Genomic DNA, 22,159 nt, shown 5'->3' on the forward strand with positions numbered 1-22,159 from the left:
GCACCAATGATGGCAACCATCAATGGGCAGCTCACCGATGGCCATCCCTAGTGTGTACCCAGCTTAACTGTTCAATTGCTAATGGCCTTATGATGGTCCCAGTCAAGGATTCATTTTATAAAGTTGGCAGCTTTGGCACAAATGAAAGAAAAAAAAAAAAAAAAAAGTCAAATTTTTAGGGCCCCTAGAAGAAAATCTTAAAAACAATTGCTGTGCCGCGATTGGCCAAATGGTTCTTCTATACCATCAATTTATAGGTTTCTATTTACACTCACCGTCAACTCCTATATGTAAATCATTTACTGTACTGTAGCTCTTGCTTTATGTAACAGTGTTTAAGGAATGGTGTAATAATTTAGTACTGCCAATATCACTTCTGCTGAATTATATTATCTTACCTTTTTTAAGCTGTATCCTGCATGGAAAATAATAGGTGGCAATAAAATGTTGAAGAAGACTTCTGGGTCAAAGGTTACCTGTAGCAAAGAACACAGTATGAGAGCAAAGCCTGGGGCATGATATTCACACAGTATGCAAAACACATTGCACTCACACTCTTGGTGTCTGGTAACAAAAGGTGTTTTTTCTTGACAAACCAGTTTGCAGTTTTAAAAGAACACAAACCTTAAATACGGGTAGGTGAATGCTACTAAGTAAACAATAAATTATATTTGCAGATATTTTAGACTGCTAGCAATTCTTTAGCATGGCTTGCAGTATTGGTGCTCTGTGTATGTCATAGGCAGGTATTCAAATACGCATCATCGCCATTGCTCTGATCTGTTCGTCTATGCTTACAGAAGGGTGTTATAAGACTCAAATAAAGAGGTAGAGGGTGATTTCACATTGCATATGCTGGTTTTGTGCCCATAACCAGTAATACAGACACATGCAGTAATTTCATTAAATATGATGTCATTTTGTAAAGTCTCTGTAAATAGAAGGATTACTGCTTGTGTTGAAAATATACAAAATTGTGACAATGTGTACTGGAGAGGCAGCATGATATTTATGGGCCCTACTCACTTGGCGATGTGCCGCCGAGGTGCCCGACGGCCGATACGGCCGACGAGCGACCCGGCGGCGGGGGGGCAGTGACGGGGGGAGTGAAGTTTCTTCACTCCCCCCGTCACCCGGCTGCATTGAAGTGCAGGCAAATATGGACGAGATCGTCCATATTGGCCTGCATGCACAGCCGACGGGAGACCAGCGATGAACGAGCGCGGGGACGCGCATCGTTCATCGCTTAAGTCTCCACACTGAAAGATATGAACGAGTTCTCGTTCATTTATGAACGAGATCGTTCATATCTTTCAGAATATCGCCAAGTGTGTAGGGCCCATAAGTCAGTGTACAAGGCTATATTTATTGTAAGTTACTGTAAATAAGCTTATTATGTGGCACACAAGTAATTCATGTGCATGCCTGGTGTATGGACAATAAATGTGTAAACGGATTAAAAGATAAAACTCAAGGAGAACAGCATGTACTAACTGCCATAAAATAAACGCACATAACTACTCTGCAAGTAACCAGTATAACTGTACAGCACACACAATCCTCCACAACAGTGTTAGATCACATCACATCAGCCTCATGGGCAAGGCAGGAAAAATGCAATACTAGCCTCAAAGGCAAGCCTGAGCTGTGCAATGAAGCCTAACAATGCCTCAAACAATGATAAAAGAACTCGAAAACGAAGACTCAAAAAAATAAAAAATAAAATCACAGTTGATCATTGAAGATAATCAATGCAGATAATGTAATTTATGTGGCAGATATATCCTGTAGCCATCTATAATCCATATTAAGCACAAGTCATGTTTTATACTAAAAAGCATAGATCTTCCAGTGATTACAGAGCGTAAGCTACCAAGCAGGGCCATACAAATTACACAAATCAGCATTTATTGAGACAACGCATTACTTACTATTTTAGTAATACATGGTGTGGCTGGGGCATTTAGATTGTCTTTTTGGGGTCACGTTCCCGTATGTTGCCATGATAAGGGTATTAATACATTCTGCTCTAACAGATGTATACTAAATGGCAAACATACGTTGGTATGCCGGCGGCCGGGCTCCGGGCAACCAGCATACCGGCGCCAGGAGCCCGACCGCCGGCGTACCAGCAGCGTGGTAAGCACAAATGAGCCCCTTGCGGGCACGGTGGCGCGCCACGCTATTTTATTCTCCCTCCAGGGGGGTCGTAGACCCCCACGAGGGTGAAAAAAAAAAAAAAAAAAAGTGTCGGTATGCCGGCTGTCGGGATTCCGGCGCCGGTATACTCTGCGCCGGGATCCCGACAGTCGGCATACTGAGGACCACCCTTTTCCAAGGACTAAAGATACAGTGAGGGAGGTGCATCTGTGGTCTCTTGAAGGAATGCATCTCCAATAGATTTCCTTAGAAATTGTGAGATTCAGTTCTGTTTTGTGGTGACACAAAAAGGTGAGCAAATTAATTTAATTAAATAAAAGTGAGGGAGGGGTCAGTGAATGTGGAGCATCTTTTGAAACCTGCAATATTTACATATTGTTTTGAGTTGGAGTGTATTTTGCTATGTGCTATAGGGCCCGATTCACAGTAGTACGCAAACCATCAGAGTTCCACCATCAGGTGAACAGTGCATGTGACTACCTTTACAATTAATTTGTACTGTAAATGGCCCATATGTTGTATTACACCTTCAGTGTAGACCTGGGACTATATAATGCAGACGATGGTTTAGAATGCCATTATGCTCTGTACATGGTAATTCTTGTTACTCCACACTAGCAAAGTAGTCTTACTAAATAAAGACTGAATATACAACGTCACAGAGTAGGTTTGCACATTGGAAACAGATGGTGACAAATTACTGCAGTTTTCAGCTGCGACTGTTTCTAGTCAATACCACGTCTCTGAGATGATTTATAGGACTAGAGATTCGATAAATATAAATTACTGAATTGCTACGAAAATATAACACTGGCTACAGTAGGTTGCTAGATTTAAAAAAAAAAAAAAAAAAAAAGTGAGGGGCATAACTACTGTATGTACTATTTGGGCAGAAAATGGGGACCCAAAGATTGACCATATATTCATTGCCATTTTATTGTACACCGACGTATTAATTATTTACTTCATATTTTCAGTATTTTGCTAGATGAGGCATGAGGAGGAGTCTGATGCCTCATAAGGGACATGTGGATGAGCCTATGTACTGCTCTTGCAATCTGCTGCTTTTGGGCATTTATTTGATCATGGTGGCTGTGTCTAAGTACTTTGGATTTATTTTTGCCCAGTGTGTATGCCCTTTGTTTGCTTTGTTTCTGTTCATTCCTGTCTATTAAGCCAAGTCTGACCTTATTTCCTGTGTTTTGCAAATGTTTTCGGAGCATTCTTATCTTCTTTTTACTCCTTTAAGCTTTACCTGGCTTAATACCCCTCCATGTGTTTCATTATTTCTATTAATGAGTATTTTAATTACAAAATATTTGGTGTGCGGCCCTTGACCGTTTGCTAAAACTCATTCAGTGGCCCTACACTTGAAATTGCCCACACCTGATAAAGCTTAATACATTTGGGCCATAACAAACGATAAAGTGGAGACAGATAAAGCGTGGTAAATGACCAGCCAATCAGCTTCCTAACTGCCATGTCACAGGCTGTGTTTGAAGAATGAAAGTTAGGAGCTGATTGGCTGGTCATTTATCACTCTTTACCCGTCTCCACTTTATCACTTGTTAAAGCTTAACCACTTACCAGACGATTTATTTCGACGAAAACCACTCCGAAACAGTCAGGTTTTTTTATGAGTGAATTAGGTGAAGAATATGAATTTAACCCTATCCCAAATGATTTTAGTTAAAGGAAAAAATATATAATTTTTATTTATTTAATAAAAATAAAATAAATCAAAAAAATTCAAACATCGATCGGGAACATTGCGGCTTTCATTTTGAAAGCCGGGACAGCCTGCAGGTATACTTTATTTGAAGTATCACGGGTGTTTATTAAGGAATCACCATGAAATTTGGACCCCTAAAAGGTAACTTACTCCTGAATCCAAAAAGCCAAACCAAATCACTTTATCTGTCTTTTGTTTCGAGTTACGGTAAAAAAATGCAAGTTTTTCTAAAAGACTTAAAAACGCTAGGTTCAATCAACATTAGACATCCCAATTTTTTTCATGTGGTTAACAAAAAGGTATACATCACTACCACACAAAAAAAAAAAAAAAAAAATCAGCATGGTACTCTGTTTCACAGTGGGTGAAAAAAAAAACCCCATGAAGTTGACATTTAATTACTGTTGTACCGCATACATAATTAACACAAGAAACCATGACATTTTAAAACTTAAACATAACTTGAGTCCGTAACTTATTTAATGTCACAGAATACACGGTAAAACAAAGGTAACACATCAGGTACAACAGTTTTACGAAGATGATGAACATTCTCGGATGTGCCCTGGAAAGTAAGTCTGGTTCTGTAACGGTTCCAGGAGGAAAAAGAGAATTCAAACAGAAAGGCTACTCCTAGTAAACTTGAAAGAGCTTTAACTTGCTTTCAAATACCGTTTTCCAGACATTCAAGTTGGACTGTCTAAGGTTTGTTCTTTACGAACTACATGGTGTGTTAGTTAGCGTTGCTGCAAGAGGTATGCATTCTGTGTGTGTTTGTGAAACTCTCCAAAATTTAAAAAATTATTGGTTGCTGCTCTACCACTAAAGATGGACTACAAAGACCTAACTGAAATCCTTGTTCTTCAGTCTCAAAAACTTGTATGCTTCATCAATGTGATAAATTCCCAGGTCTGGAAGCACTTCAGAAAATAGCTAAAAACCCTATTCATAGTGACATGGATGAGGACAAAATTGTTTATAAGCAGTGGGTCCACACTAACCAAAGTAAATTGGTTACAATCACTAGTACCGTGGAACAATTCCGTAAAGTTATTGGTAGTGCTGTTGATGATGCAACAGCCCTTCTGTGTACAGCAAAGTCGCAGGATGAATACCTACGCCAGTTGAAGGAAACCATTCGACCAGAAATAGAAGCAATGCGTTACTAGATTTTGCTGAAAATTATTTATGTGTGTGTCCGGATGCAATTCCGGATTCCACTGGGACACTTCACAAGCAACACCCATTTGCTGTATACAGATAGAGCCACACTCATGTCGCGATACGTGCGCACGGCATACGCATTGCGGAATAGTGCGAATGCGCTGTACTGCGACTGATCACAGCCGGCAATCGCTCCATAGGCTTTCCTTGACGTGCATACGCATGCATTTACAGGCACACTTGCCGCGAGGCAACGATTAGCATGGCTACATCTGTTTTTTAGGCAAAATGATTGTGTGACCCTTTAAACTGTGTGAGTTTGTGTTATAAGTGATACCTGTAACCATGTAGCCATAACTGTGCATGCCTTCATTACGGTAGTTATGAAACACTTAGCGGAAATATTACTAAAATTGGAGTATGTTAACTACTTTTAGTGATGGTGCTAGTAAATGTCTCATCACATCTTGACACCTTTGGACCTGGATAGCTGGGCTGAAAAGATACATGGCATACAGTTTTTCTAAGTGTCACAAAATGAAGCATAAGACTGCAAAACCAAGCTGCATAGCCGTCTAGAAACAGCAAAGACTGTGGTAGGAACACTTGCTCATCAGCAATTTCGGCCTATTAGATATGATGAACTACATATTCTGATCATCAGACAACATGAATACAGCAGGAAGCACAGTTTGGCGGGTAACCAATTACAGGTGAAAATACTTCGGGCGATTTTATCACACGTTTCACTCTTTGTTTTTGAGAGGTACTGAATTTTTTTTTTATTTTTTTTTTTAGGCGACCAAATTGGATAGCCTGAAAAAAAAAAACAAAAAAAAAAACCACACACACACACACACACACACACACACACACACACACACACACACACACCACAATTCAGTGAAACCTGTGTGTTTTTGGGAGAAACAGCCCTGTTTCTGTGGATTTGGTTTCACTTGCCTACGGCAGGTGAAACAAAATACTTGATAAGCCGGGGCGAGCCATGGCTTTACGGGGCTAATTGAATAGCCCCCCGGTGGTACAATTAGCTGTGTTAATTTACCGTGGCTAATTGCATAACAACTTTAGTTTCACTATGACCAGTCTCAAAAAATTTAGACAAAAATAAGATTTTACTTACCGGTAAATCTATTTCTCGTAGTCCGTAGTGGATGCTGGGGACTCCGTAAGGACCATGGGGAATAGACGGGCTCCGCAGGAGACATGGGCACTTTAAGAAAGAATTTAGATTCTGGTGTGCTCTGGCTCCTCCCTCTATGACCCTCCTCCAGACCTCCGTTAGAGAAACTGTGCAGGGAAGAGCTGACAGTACAAGGAAAAGATTTTGGTAATCCAGGGCAAGATACATACCAGCCACACCGTATAACTTGTGATAACATTACCCAGTTAACAGTATGAACAACAACAGAGCATCAGATCAACCCTGATGCAACTATAATATAACCCTTATTGAAGCAATAACTATATACAAGCATTGCAGAAGTAGTCCGCACTTGGGACGGGCACCCAGCATCCACTACGGACTACGAGAAATAGATTTACCGGTAAGTAAAATCTTATTTTCTCTAACGTCCTAGTGGATGCTGGGGACTCCGTAAGGACCATGGGGATTATACCAAAGCTCCCAAACGGGCGGGAGAGTGCGGATGACTCTGCAGCACCGAATGAGCAAACACAAGGTCCTCCTCAGCCAGGGTATCAAACTTGTAGAACTTTGCAAAGGTGTTTGAACCTGACCAAGTAGCCGCTCGGCAAAGCTGTAATGCCAAGACCCCTCGGGCAGCCGCCCAAGAAGAGCCCACCTTCCTTGTGGAATGGGCCTTAACTGATTTAGGCAGCGGCAATCCAGCCGCAGAATGAGCCTGCTGAATCGTGTTACAGATCCAGCGAGCAATAGTTTGCTTTGAAGCAGGCGCCCCAAGCTTGTTGGAAGCATACAGGATAAACAAAGATTCTGTTTCCCGGACCCTAGCCGTTCTGGCTACATAAACCTTCAAAGCCCTGACCACATCCAGTAACTCGGAATCCTCCAAGTCATTAGTAGCCACAGGCACCACAATAGGTTGGTTTATATGAAAGGATGAAACTACTTTTGGCAGAAATTGTGGACGGGTCCGCAATTCTGCTCTATCCGCGTAGAAAACCAGATAAGGGCTTTGATGCGACAAAGCCGCCAATTCTGCCACACGCCTAGCCGAAGCCAAGGCAAGTAGCATGACCACCTTCCAGGTGAGATATTTCAATTCCACCGTCTTGAGTGGTTCAAACCAGTGTGATTTCAGGAAACTCAACACCACGTTAAGATCCCAAGGTGCCACTGGAGGAACAAAAGGGGGATGAATATGCAGCACTCCCTTTACAAACGTCTGAACTTCAGGCAGAGAAGCCAGTTCTTTTTGAAAGAAAATGGATAGGGCCGAAATCTGGACCTTAATTGAATCAATTTTAGGCCCAAAGTCACTCCCGACTGTAGGAAGTGAAGGAAACGGCCCAGCTGGAATTCCTCTGTAGGGGCATTCCTGGCCTCACACCAAGCAACATATTTTTGCCATATACGGTGATAATGTTGAGCCGTCACGTCCTTCCTAGCCTTTATCAGCGTAGGAAAGACCTCATCCGGAATGCCTTTTTCTGCTAGGATCCGGCGTTCAACCGCCATGCCGTCAAACGCAGCCGCGGTAAGTCTTGGAACAGACAGGGCCCCTGTTGCAACAAGTCCTGTCTTAGAGGCAGAGGCCACGGGTCCTCTGAGCATTTCTTGCAGATCTGGATACCAAGTCCTTCTTGACCAATCCGGAACAATGAGTCTTGTTCTCATTCCTCTTTTTCTTATGATTCTCAGCACCTTGGGTATGAGAGGAAGAGGAGGAAATACATAGACCGACTGGAACACCCACGGCGTCACCAGTGCGTCCACAGCTATCGCCTGAGGGTCTCTTGACCTGGCGCAATACTTCTGTAGCTTTTTGTTGAGGCGGGATGCCATCATGTCCACCTGTGGCAGCTCCCACCGACTTGCAACCTGCGAAGACTTACGTGATTCTCCGCCCAGCGAAGAATTCTGGTGGCTTCTACCATCGCCACCCTGCTCCTTGTGCCGTCTCGGCGGTTTACATGAGCCACTGCGGTGATGTTGTCTGACTGAATCAGAACCGGGTGGTCGCGAAGTAGGGACTCCGCTTGGCGTAGGGCGTTGTATATGGTCCTTAGTTCCAGGATGTTGATGTGGAGGCAAGTCTCCTGACTTGACCACAGACCTTGGAAATTTCTTCCCTGTGTGACTGCCCCCTACCCTCGGAGGCTTGCATCCGTGGTCACCAGGACCCAGTCCTGAATGCAGAATCTGCGGCCCTCGAGGAGGTGAGCACTCTGCAGCCACCACAGGAGAGACACCCTGGCCCTGGGGGATAGGGAGATTAACCGATGCATCTGAAGATGTGATCCGGACCATTTGTCCAGTAGATCCCATTGAAAGGTCCTCGCATGGAACCTGCCGAAGGGAATGGCCTCGTATGATGCCACCATCTTTCCCAGGACTCGCGTGCAGTGATGCACAGACACCTGTTTTGGTTTCAATAGGTTTCTGACCAGTGTCATGAGCTCTTGAGCCTTCTCCATCGGGAGATAAACCCTCTTCTGGTCTGTCCAGAATCATGCCCAGGGAGGGCAGACGAGTCGTAGGAATCAACTGCGACTTTGGAATATTTAGAATCCAGCCGTGTTGTCGTAACACTTCCAGAGAGCGTGCTACGCTGATCAGCAACTGCTCTCTGGACCTCGCCTTTATGAGGAGATCGTCCAAGTATGGGATAATTGTGACCCCTTGCTTCCGCAGGAGTACCATCATTTCTGCCATTACCTTGGTAAATATTCTCGGTGCCGTGGAGAGACCAAACGGCAACGTCTGAAATTGGTAATGGCAATCCTGTACCACAAATCTGAGGTACGCCTGATGAGGTGGATAAATAGGGACATGAAGGTATGCATCCTTTATGTCCAGAGACACCATAAAATCCCCCCCTTCCAGGCTTGCGATGACCACTCTAAGCGATTCCATCTTGAACTTGAACCTTTTCAGGTATCTGTTCAGGGATTTTAAATTCAATATGGGTCTGACCGAACCGTCCGGTTTCGGTACCACAAACATGGTCGAATAATAACTCTTTCCTCGATGAAGGAGGGGAACCTTGACCACCACCTGTTGAAGGTACAATTTGTGAATTGCAGCTAACACTATTTCCCTCTCTAAGGGGGAAGCTGGCAGGGACGATTTGAGGTATCGGTGAGGGGGCATCTCTTCAAATTCCAGCTTGTATCCCTGAGACACAATATCCATTGCCCAGGGTTCCACCTGTGAGTGAACCCACTTGTGGCTGAAATTTCGGAGACGCGCCCCCACCGGGCCTAGCTCCGCCTGTGGAGCCCCAGCATCATGCGGTAGATTTAGTGGAAGCCGGGGAGGACTTCTGTTCCTGGGAACTAGCTGTGTTGTGCAGCTTCCTTCCTCTGCCCCTGCCTCTGGCAAGAAAGGAAGCACCTCGGACTTTCTTGCCTTTTTGTGATCGAAAGGACTGCATTTGGTAATACGGTGCTTTCTTAGGCTGTGAGGAAACATATGGCAAAAAATTTGACTTTCCAGCAGTAGCTGTGGAGACCAGGTCCGAGAGATCCTCCCCAAACAATTCCTCACCCTTGTAAGGTAAAACCTCCATGTGCCTTTTTTAGTCGGCATCACCTGTCCATTGCAGAGTCCACAGGACCCTTCTGGCAGAAATCGACATTGCATTTATTCTAGAGCCCGGTAGGCTAACGTCTCTTTGAGCATCTCTCATATATAGGACAGCGTCTTTTATATGCCCCAGGGTCATTAATATAGTATCCTTGTCTAAGGTATCAAGTTCCTCAGATAAGGTATCCGTCCATGCTGCTACAGCACTACACACCCAGGCCGACACAATTGCCGGCCTTAGTAAGGTACCTGAATGTGTATAAATGGACTTCAGGGTACCCTCCTCTTGCTTTCTATCAGCAGCATCTTTTAGGGTGGCCGTATCCTGTGACGGCAGGGCTACCCTCTTGGATAAGCGTGTTAAAGCTTTGTCCACCCTAGGGGAGGATTCCCAGCGTAACCTGTCCGTTGGCGGGAAGGAATACGCCATAAGCATCTGTTTGGAAATCTGCAGTTTTTTTATCTGGAGATTCCCAAGCCTTTTCACATAACTCATTTAGCTCGTGTGAAGGGGGGGGGGGGGGGAGGTCACTTTTTTCCCCATACATAATGAACCCTCTTGTCAGGGACTGGGGTTTCCTCTGATGTGCAACACATCCTTAATTGCTATAATCATATAAGGAATGGATTTAGCCAATTTAGGCTGCAACTTTGCATCATCGTAATCGACACTGGAGTCAGAATCCATGTCGGTATCTGTGTCAACAATTTGGGATAGTGGGCGCTTCTGAGACCCTGACGGCCTCTGCGACATAGGATCAGGCATGGGCTGAGACCCTGACTGTCCTAAGGTTTCAGCTTTATCCAACCTTTTATGCAAGGAATTAACATTATCATTTAAAACCTTCCACATATCCATCCAATCAGGTGTCGGCGCCGTCGGCGGAGACACCACATTCATTTGCTCCCGCTCTGTTTCCACATAGCCTTCCTCGTCAAACATGTCGACACAAGCGTACCGACACACCACACACACAGGGAATGCTCTTTTTGAAGACAGTTCCCCCACAAGGCCTTTTGGAGAGACAGAGAGAGAGTATGCCAGCACACACCCAGCGCTATATAACCCAGGAATAACACAGTAACTTAATGTTAACCCAGTAGCCGCTGTTATATTGCTTTTTTGCGCCAAATTATGTGCCCCCCCTCTCTTTTTACCCTCTTCTACCGTGTATCTGCAGGGGAGAGCCTGGGGAGCTTCCTCTCAGCGGAGCTGTGGAGAAAAAATGGCGCTGGTGAGTGCTGAGGAAGAAGCCCCGCCCCCTCGACGGCGGGCTTCTGTCCCGCTTTAATATACAATTTTTGGCGGGGGCTCATGCATATATACAGTGCCCAACTGTATATATGCCAACTTTTGCCAAAGAGGTTCTAAATTGCTGCCCAGGGCGCCCCCCTCCCCTTGCGCCCTGCACCCCTACAGTGACCGGAGTATGTGGGTGTATGTGGGAGCAGTGGCGCACAGCTGCAGTGCTGTGCGCTACCTCAGTAAAGACTGGAGTCTTCTGCCGCCGATTTCTAAGTCTTCTTGCTTCTGTCACCCGGCTTCTGTCTTCCGGCTCTGCGAGGGGGACGGCGGCGCGGCTCCAGGATCGGACGACGAGGGTGAGATCCTGTGTACGATCCCTCTGGAGCTAATGGTGTCCAGTAGCCTAAGAAGCAGGACCTATCTGCAGAGAGTAGGGCTGCTTCTCTCCCCTCAGTCCCACGATGCAGGGAGTCTGTTGCCAGCAGAGCTCCCTGAAAATAAAAAACCTAACAAAATACTTTCTTACAACAAGCTCAGGAGAGCTCACTGAACAGCACCCAGCTCGTCCGGGCACAGATTCAAACTGAGGTCTGGAGGAGGGTCATAAAGGGAGGAGCCAGAGCACACCAGAATCTTAATTTTTTCTTGAAGTGCCCATGTCTCCTGCGGAGCCCGTCTATTCCCCATGGCCCTTACGGAGTCCCCAGCATCTACTAGGACGTTAGAGAAAAAGTGATCTGCAACCTGGAACAAACATAGCAGCAGTGTACAATAACATCTGGTACATTGGGTATATTATTCAATGTAATGAGGAGGAACAAGATGTGCTGGTACACTTCATGAAACGAAACCAATCAACAAATGTGTTGTCCTGGCCTTCAGAGTTTTCTTCCGTTTATTCACATCCCCTGTGTAACGGAAGTGCACACTATCCAAGGAAGTACTGGAAGGCACTGTCTGCTGACACTTTAAGGAAAATTACAGACCATTACAACAGGTTCCAAACAAGGGAAAGATAATTTGATTGTTGACTTAACTTTAGTTATAGACTCAAGTTATATTTAAGATTTAACATTTCATGGTTTCTTGTGTTAATTATGTATGCGGTACAACAGTAATTGAAAGTCAACTTCATGATTTTTTATCTCCACTATGAAACAGTACCATGCCGATTTTTTGTATGGATAGAAAAAAAAAATTTGGGATATATAATGTAGATTGAAACTAGTATTTAAGTCTTTTTGAAAATCGTGCGTTTTTTGCCATAACTTGAAACGTAAGGTAGTTAAAGTGATTTGGTTTGGATTTAGGAGGAAGAGTTCCCTTAGGGGTGCAAATTTTGTGGTGATCCCTTAATAAACACTCGTGTTACTTCAAATAAAGTGGATAAAGAATCCGCGTTTAGGAAATTCAATAAACTGAAAAATCAATATATAAACGAATTGTCAGACAGTCGAGATATTTGGTAGAAATAGTTGTTTTGACAGTCTTAACTAAAAAATTTTCATATAAATCTGAGATGGGTGGTGGACATGCCTGGTTGAACCGACATGGAATGACCCCTGTATAAACGGTTGTGAATGCTATAGAGGGGCAGCCAGTCTCAAGCAAGTCATTAGTTATTGGCATACAACCCTAATGATACATCACAGCTCACTGTCTATAGTATGAGAAGCCTCAATATAAAACATCCAAAGTAATAAAAGGGAGATTTCCTGCAGTCACCCAATACAGTTGGGTACACAACATCAAACACAGGAAACAAACTTAAAACAATTATAACATGATATTTATAAATGAAAGCTACAACAATCAAAATAAAAATGAGATTTTCGTCTATTTGTACATCCCCTATTTGTCCGATTAGTACACTACACCAGTTACCAGTTGTGGAAAACAAATGTTGTTAAAGGGACTCATCTAAACCCCTTTGTTAACCAACTCTACTCACACTATTTATTCTCCCTCCAGGGGGGTCGTGGATCCCCAAGAGGGAGAATAGTTTTCGGTATGCCGGGATCCCGGCGCCGGTATACTGAGAGCAAGGATCCCAACAGCCAGCATACTGAATACTACCCATCTTGAAGACGTGTTTTGGTGGACATATCACTAATAATGCTGCCTACCACACATGTGAAGCCTCAGAAGATAAGCCAGGAACAGTAGTTTTCTGCCAAACAAACTTACTTTTCTAAGCATGTCATTCTGCTCCACGTTATGAATCTTCTCAGGATTAATTTCACCCTTCAATGTGTATTCAAATAACTTCCCACTGACGTTGACAAGCAGCGTGGTGAAGGCCCTCTGTTCTTGGGAGCAACTGATTGTTTTATTGTAGGTGCTGGTGGAAGGTGTTCCATACCGTAATATGACCCCAACAATAAGACCTATTAAAGAAATACAAACTGCTGTTAAAACCTCATCAAGTTATTGTCATTAACAAGCTAATCCAATACATTATAAATGTACTCACACAGTTAGGTTTAAAAGGTTGAATCATGTAATGAAGTCCCCATAACTATGTTTTGCAACAATCTAAAATTAAGACTTTCAAAATGTAATCGCAAGAGACCTGATCTAGTGTTTCCTCCACGGAATATCTGAGGGCAGGGCAGGTCTGTGGAGGCACTTGTGAATAATAATACCACCCACACAAATCAGGGAGAGCGCAGCGCCGTGCCCGATCTCTACTTTAGTATTTAGTTGAGAACAACAATTATATGTAAGTGTTAGTATAATTAGTAAGGTAACCTTTATTTGGCAGCACCACCAAGAGTCATGTATTATGAGAGAGAGAGAGAGAGAGAGAGAGAGAGAGAGAGAGAGAGAGAGAGAGAGAGAGAGAGAGAGAGAGAGAGAGAGAGAGAGAGAGAGAGACACCTGTTTTGCTGGGGCACTGTACTTAGATCATGCTTTTACTAAAAATAGAATTCTAATTACTTACCGGTAAATCCTTTTCTCGTAGTCCGTAGAGGATATTGGGGTCCACATTAGTACCATGGGGTATAGACAGGTCCACTAGGAGCCTTGGGCACTTTAAGAAATCCGTAGTGTGCACTGGCTCCTCCCTCTATGCCCCTTCTACCAGACTCAGTCTAGAAACTGTGCCAGAGGAGACGGACATATCCTGAGGAACGATGTAACAGAACAGTGGTGAGATTCAAACCAGCACACACAAACTAGAGGAAAGCCAAGCTAACCAAACTTGAACAGGAACAGCAACAGCTGAACCAACAACATTACTTAAAATAAAAGTGCTGGAAAAACAAAGCACTGGGCATGCACCCAGTATCCTCTACGGACTATGAGAAAAGGATTTACCGGTAGGTAATTAAAATCCTGCCGATGAATAAGCATGCTGGATAGTAAGCCTGATCCAGCGAGCAATAGACTGCTTTGAAGCAGGACACCCAATTTTCTTGGGATCATAGAGAACAAACAGAGTCAGATTTCCTGTGACAAGATGTCCGCTTCACAAATCTTCAAAGCCCTCACAACATCCAGGGACTTTGAGGTAGCAAAGGTGTCAGTAAGCACCGGAACCACAATATGTTGCTTGATATGAAACGCAGACACCACCTTAGGAAGAAATTGCTGACGAGTTCTGAGTTCAGCTCTATCTTCATGAAAAATCAAATAGGGGCTTCTGTGAGACAACGCCCCCAGTTCCGACACACACCTTGCGAAAGCCAAGGCCAACAGTGTAACTGGCTTCCACTTAAGAAACTTTACGTCAACCTCCTGTAAAGGCTCAAACCATTCCGATTGTAGGAACTGCAACACCACGTTAAGAAGATCCCAAGGTGCCGTGGGAGGCACAAAGGGCGGTTGGATGTGCAGGGTATCCGGACTCCAGGTCGACAACAAAAAGGTCGACGCCAATTGGTCGACGTGGACAAAAGGTCGACAGGAACAAGGTCGACATGGAAAAAGGTCGACATGAGTTTCACGAATTTTTTTCTTTTTTGGAACCTTTTCATACTTAACGATCCACGTGGACTACGATTGGAACGGTAATCTGTGCAGAGCGAAGCGGTAGCGGAGCGAAGGCACCATGCGAGGGGACGCGGTGCACTAATTGGGGTTCCCGGTCACTCTACGAAGAAAACGACACCAAAAAAACAAAAAACCTCATGCCGACCTTTTTCCATGTCGACCTTGTTCCTGTCGACCTTTTGTCCATGTCGACCTAAGGTGTGTCGACCAATTGGAGTCGACCTAAGGTGTGTCTACCTTTTTTTGTCGACCCAGAGTCCCAGACCCCTCGTGGATTGAAAACAGGAAATTTCCTGCAGTGGAATTTCAACTAGGATATTTTCTTCTTTTTCTACAGTCTGGTGTGGATGTGGGCCTACGTTTGGGCTCCTTGAAGGTCCAGATTTCGGCCTTTTATCCATTTTCTTCCAGAAACAATTGGCTTTCCTCACTGAGGTTCAGACATTCCTGAAGGGGGTTCTGCACATCGGGTCTGGGACTCAGGGTCGACAACAAAAAGGTCGACACCTTAGGTAGACGCCAATTTTCCAAATACGGTGGTAATGTTTAGACGTTACCCCTTTCCTGGCTTGGATCAGGGTTGGAATAACCTTGTCCGGAATGCCTTTTAGGGATAGAATTTGACACTCAACTTCCATGGCGTCAAACGTAGCCATGGTAAGTATTGATAGACGAATGGCCCCTGTTGTAGAAGATACTCTCGAAGAGGTAGAGGCCACGGGTCATCTAGGAGCATCTCCAATAGATCCGCGTACCAGGCCCTTCTTGGCCAATCCGGAGCAATGAGAATTGCTTGAACCTTTTCCCTTTTTATTCTTTATAGATTTCTTGTGGACTAGTGGAAGAGGTGGAAACACAAAGCCATCTGGTAGACCCATGGAGTCACCAGAGCGTCCACCGCCACTGCTTGCGGGTCCCTCGACCTGAAACAATACCGCTTAAGTAGTGTTCCCCCTAGGTTGAGACAGGGGGCCGGAGTTCGTGGGCACTTTGGCGCGTACGCGCCCAAAACGGGGGCACGGACATGCAAATTAGGGGGCGTGGTTATGCCCCCGTCATTTTAGTGGGCGATGCGGCCCACAGACGCTACTATAGAGGGCGTCTGTGGCCGGCGACGTCACTCTTGGGGGTGTGCCCAGCACCTCTGTCTGTGCTGGGCTTCCCCCAGCTCTCCCAATGAGTGAATGGATGCCGCGCGCATGCGCGCGGCATCTTTACACGCTGGGAGGGCAGGAAGCGGGCGGCTGTTCTAGCAGGGCGCCGCAAAAGGGGCAGGGCGGGTTTTGCCTTGGAAAAAACGAGCAGGGCGGGTTTTGCCTTGGAAAAAACGGGCAGAGCGCGGCACCCTGCTAAAACAGCCTAGAGTGAACACTACTTAAGCTTCTTGTTGAGACAAGAGGCCAGCATGTCTATTTGTGGAATTCCCCACAGACGTGTTAAGGACTTGAACACCTGCGGGTGAAGGCCCCACTCTCCCGGGTGTAGGTCATGTCTGCTCAGGAAGTCCACTTCCCAGTGGTCTACTCCCGGAATGAAGATTGCCGACAGCGCCACCACGTGTCGTTCTGCCTAGAGGAGGATTCTTGTTACCTCTGACATTGCTGCTCTGCTCTTTGTTCCGCCCTGTCTGTTTATGTACGTTACATTTTCCGACTAAACTTGAATGGCGTGATCTTGAAGATGTGATGCCTGTAGAAGGGCGCTGTATATGGCCCTTAGTTCCAGAATGTTGATTGGAAGAATGGCTTCCTGCCTTGGCCATTTTTCTTGGAACGGTTTCCCCCTGGGTGACTGCTCCCCAACCTCTGAGGCTTGTGTATGTGGTTAGCAGAATCCAATATTGAATCCCGAACCTTCGACCCTCGGTCAGGTGAGAAGTCTAAAGCCACCACAGAAGAGAAAACCTGGCTTTTGGCGACAGACGTATCCTCTGGTGCATGTGAAGATGCGTTCCGGACCATCTGTCCAGCTGGAAGGGCCTCGCATGAAACCTTCCGTACTGCAGAGCCTCGTAAGAGGAGCTGACCATCTTCCCCAGAAGGCGAATGGATAGATGCACAGATATCCGGGCTGGTTTGAGAACATCCTGCACCATCGACTGGATTACCAATGCCTTTTCCAACGGAAGGAATACCTTCTGTTCCTCCGTATCCAGTATCATCCCCAAGAACGGAAGCCTCCGTGTTGGTTCCAGGTGGGATTTTGGTAGGTTCAGAATCCATCCATGATCCGGAAGTAGTCGGGTTGAGAGGGCAATGCTGTTCAACAACCTCTCCCTGGAAGGCGCTTTTAATCAGCAGGTCGTCCAGGTACGGTATTATGTTCACTCCCTGCTTGCGGAGGAGAAACATCTCTGCTATTACCTTGATGAACACCCTCTGTGCCTTGGAGAGGCCAAATGGCAGGGCCTGGAACTGGTAGTGACAGTCCTGTAGTGCAAACCGTAGATAAGCCTGATGAGGCGCCAAATCGGAATATGAAAGGTACGCATCCTTGATGCCCAGAGACACCAGGAATTCCCCCTCCTCCAGACCCGAGATCACCACTCTCAAAGACTCCATCTTGAATTTTAAACACCCGTAAATACAGGTTCAGTGACTTGAGGTTTAAAATGGGTCTTACCGAACCGTCCGGTTTCGATACCACAAACAGGTTATAATAATAACCTTTGTTCTGCAGCTGAGGTGGAACTGGAACAATGACCTGGGTTTGTACCGGTTTTTGAATTGCTGCCTATAAAGTCATACTTGCCTCTGGAGAAGCTGGTAAGCCTGATTTGAAGAATCTGTGAGGTGGGAGTTCCTGAAACTCCAGTCTGTATCCCTGGGCGATAAGGTCTGTGACCCAGGGATCCTGGCAAGATGTTGCCCAAACGTGACTGAAATAACTTAACCGAGCTCCCACCTGCCTGTCTTCCAGGCAGTGCTGACCACCGTCATGCTGAAGGATTTGAGGAAGCAGACCCTGAGGTCTGTTCCTGAGAACCTGCAGCTGCTGGTTTTCTGGGTTTACCTCTATTACCTTTGAAGGCTGTAGAAGAACCTTTGGATTTGCCTTTGAATTTCACTGTCCAAAAGGGAGCAGAGTAGGTTTTCCTAGCTGGGGGTGCTGTGGAAGGAAGGTATGTAGACTTACCCGCCATAGCTTTGGATATCCACGTATCTAGTTCATCTCCAAAAAGGGCCTCACCTGTGAATGGCAGGCTTTACACGCCTTTCCTGGAATCCGCAGTCCACTGGTGTAGCCATAAGCCCCTGCATGCGGACACTGCCATGGCAGTGGTGCGTGCGTTGAGCTAACCAATTTCCTTTATGGCCTCTACCATAAAGTTAGCAGACTCGTGAATATGCTGTAGGGAGTAAAATTATCTCCCCCATGGGTAGGGAATTTAACCCATCAATTAGGTTACCTGACCACTTAGCAATGGCCTTAGTGATCCATGCAGAAGCAATAGTGGGTCTCTGGGCCACCCCAGCAGCAGTGTTTAAAGATTTGAGAGCGTGTTCTCAGTCTTGCGGTCAGCTGTGTCCTTTAAGAATGCTGCCCCAGGAACAGGTAAGACTATCGTACTTGACAACCTAGACACCGATGCGTCCACAATCGGCAGGTTTTCCCATTTCTTTCTATCTTAGAGAGGGAAGAGAAAGGATATAATTAATCTTTTAGGGATCTGAAACTTTTTGTCAGGATTAGTCCAATTTTCTTCAAACCGGGCATTCAATTCCTTTGATGCAGGAAACGTTGCTGATGATTTCTTTTTTACATTAAAATAAGATTCCTCCTCTACCACCTTGTCAGGAATGTGCAAGACATTTCTGATAGCTCCTATTAGGGCCTGTCTTCCCTGTGATAGGATAGCACCCCCCCACTTCACCCTCCTCTAGGTCTGATGTATCGTCATCAGTATCAGCCTGCATGAGCTGGGCTAGAGTACGCTTTTGTGGGCAAATGGCAGGTGTCTGAGACGCTGGTATGGGAACTAAATCCCTATTCAACAGTTCATCCATAGACTGTCTTAAGAATTGCGTCTCTTTCTCATTATGGGACAATTTTGTAGAAATATTAGATATCATCCCTGCTGGATCCACTCATAGTGAAACCGCACCCCCTTAATGGCGCTCGGCTTCCCGCTTTTTTTTTTTTTATACTGGCCTGAGGTATTTTGTGTCTAACAGAGGGTTAAAATCCTTGTTAGGTATGTAACCAGTGTTGGTAATCAGTGGTGGCTCAGCGCGCCCTTCACAGCGGCACACACTACACTGTATGTCCTCCTGAGCCCCCTGTAACAAACAGAAAATAAATGCAGAAAACTCTTCACTCTTCAGGAGCTTCCCTAAGCGTGTCCGGCTCCTCCGGGCACATTTTCTAAACCAAGTCTGGTAGAAGGGGCATAGGGGGGAGAAGCCAGTGCACACTACTGATTTCTTAAAGTGCCAAAGGCTCCTAGTGGACCAGTCTATAACCCATGGTACTAATGTGAACCCCAGTGTCCTCTAGGACGTAAGAGAAAAATTGTATTGATATACATTAAAACTAGATGTTTTTCCCCATCCACCAAAACAGCAGTACTTCTGAAAAAGGCGCGAATTATATATATATATATATATATATATATATATATATATATATATATATATATATATATATATATATATATATATATATATATATATATATATATATATAGTGTATGGTGAGCAAAAAGGTGTATACACATTAAGTCAAATAATACCTGTAATATTGCAATATCAGTGATAGCAATATACAGTTGCAAGAAAACGTATGTGAACCCTTTGGAATTTCCTGGATTTGTGCATAAATTGGTCATAAAATGTGTTCTGATCTTCAACAGAGTCACAACAATAGAAAAACAGTCTGCTGAAACTAATACCACACAAACAATTATATGTTCTCATGTTTTTATTGAGCACACCATGTAAACATTCACAGTGCAGGGATGACCAAAGTATGTGAACTCCTAAGCTAATGACTTCTCCAAGAGCTAATCAGAGTCAGGAGTCAGCAAACATGGAGTCCAATCAATGAGACAAGATTGGAGGTGTTGGTTAAAGCTGCCCTGCCCTATGAAAAAAAAAAAAAAAAAACACCAGTTTTGAGTTTGCAATTCTAAAGAATTGCCTGATGTGAACCATGCCTCGCAGAAAAGAGCTCTCAGAAGACCTACAATTAAGAATTGTTGACTTGCATAAAGCTGGAAAGGGTTACAAAAGTATCTCTAAAAGCCTTGATGTTCATCAGTACACGGTAAGACAAATGGTCTATAAATGGAGAAAGTTCAGCACTGTTGCTACTCTCCCTAGGAGCGGGCGTCCTGTAAAGATGACTGCAAGAGCACAGCGCAGAATGCTCAATGAGGTGAAGAAGAATCCTAGAGTGTCAGCTAAAAACTTACAGAAATCTCTGGCACATGCTAACATCTCTGTTGACGAATCTACCATACGTAAAACACTGAACAAGAATGGAGTTCATGGGAGGATACCACGAAGCCACTGCTGTCCAAAAAAAACATTGCTGCACGTTTGACGTTTGCAAAAGAGCATCTGAATGTTCCACAGCACTACTGGCAAAATATTCTGTGGACAGATGAAACCAAAGTCGAGTTGTTTAGAAGGAACACAAAAAACACTGTGTGGGGAGAAATAAAAAGGCACAGCACACCAACATCAAAACCCCATCCCAACTGTGAAGTATGGTGGAGGGGGCATCATGGTTTGGGGCTGCTTTGCTGCCTCAGGGCCTAGAAAGATTGCCATCATCGATGGAAAAATGAATTCCCAAGTTTAGCAAGACATTTCGCAGGAGAACTTAAGGCCATCTGTCCACCAATTGAAGCTCAACAGAAGATGGGTGATGCAACAGGACAACGACCCAAAGCATAGAAGTAGATAAACAGAATGGCTTCAACAGAAGAAGAAAATACGCCTTCTGGAGTGGCCCACTCAGAGTCCTGACCTCAACCCGATTGTGATGTTGTGGCATGACCTCAAGAGAGCGATTCACACCAGACAACCCAAGAATATTGCTGAACTGAAACCGTTTTGGAAAGAGGAATGGTCCAAAATACCCCCTGACCGTTGTGCAGGTCTAATATGCAACTATAGGAAACGTTTGGTTGAGGATATTGCTGCCAAAGGAGGGTCAACCAGTTATTAAATCCAAGGCTTCACATACTTAGTCCACCCTGTACTGTGAATGTTTACATGGTGTGTTCAATAAAAACATGAGAACATATAATGGTTTGGGATCCGGTCTGAAGATAGACAGTGTCTAGGTCGACAATGTTTAGGTCGACCACTATAGGTCGTCACTAGGTCGACATTGACGGAAGGTCGACAGGGTTTCTAGGTCGACAGGTCTAAAGGTCGACATGATTTTTTCACATTTTTTTTTTTCATACTTAACGATCCACGTGGACTACGATTGGAACGGTAAAGTGTGCCGAGCGAAGCGGTAGCGGAGCGAAGGCACCATGCCCGAAGCATGGCGAGCGAAGCGAGCCATGCGAGGGGACGCGGTGCACTAATTTGGGATCCCGGTCACTTTACGAAGAAAACGACAAAAAAAAAAAAAATCCTCATGTCGACCTTTAGACCTGTCGACCTAGTACATGTCGACCTTCCATCCATGTCGACCTAGTGACTGTCGACCTATAGTGGTCGACCTAAACATTGTCGACCTAGATACTGTCGATAAAACGAACCACACCCAATGGTTTGTAGTGTTCACTCTAGGAGTGAAAAGGGGCAGGGCGCCGGAGTCCGGGGGCACATGTGCGCGCGGTGAAGCCGCACGCGCGTCCGAAATGGGGGCGCTGCCACGCAAATTAGGGGGCGTGGTCACGTCTCCGTCATTTTAGGGGGCGGGGCGGCCCACAGACGCTACTATAGAGAGCGTCTGTGGCCGGCGACGTCACTGTTGGGGGCGTGCCCAGCACCTCCGTCGGTGCTGGGCTTCCCGCAGCCCTCTCCCAATGCGTGAATGGATGCCGCGCGCATGCGCACGGCATCTATACACGCCGGGAGGGCAGGGAGCGGGCGGCTGTTCTAGCAGGGCGCCGCAAAAGGGGCAGGGCGGGTTTTGCCTGTTA

General features: G+C 45.2%; 1 protein-coding gene across 3 annotated transcripts in view; it reads right to left on the minus strand.

Moving 5' to 3' along the window:
* SLC9A7 (solute carrier family 9 member A7) overlaps positions 1-22,159 on the minus strand; it is a 291,022-nt gene that overhangs the window by 173,462 nt on the left and 95,401 nt on the right. For all 3 annotated transcript variants that reach the window (XM_063953067.1, XM_063953066.1, XM_063953068.1), the window contains exons 2-3: positions 13,243-13,442; positions 399-476 (exon numbers count right to left, since the gene is read on the minus strand). In XM_063953067.1, the coding sequence (XP_063809137.1) occupies positions 399-476; positions 13,243-13,442 (278 nt within the window). The remainder of the gene's footprint in view (positions 1-398; positions 477-13,242; positions 13,443-22,159) is intronic.

The sequence above is a fragment of the Pseudophryne corroboree genome, chromosome 2 (assembly GCF_028390025.1).
Source record: "Pseudophryne corroboree isolate aPseCor3 chromosome 2, aPseCor3.hap2, whole genome shotgun sequence".
Taxonomy (NCBI): domain Eukaryota; kingdom Metazoa; phylum Chordata; class Amphibia; order Anura; family Myobatrachidae; genus Pseudophryne; species Pseudophryne corroboree.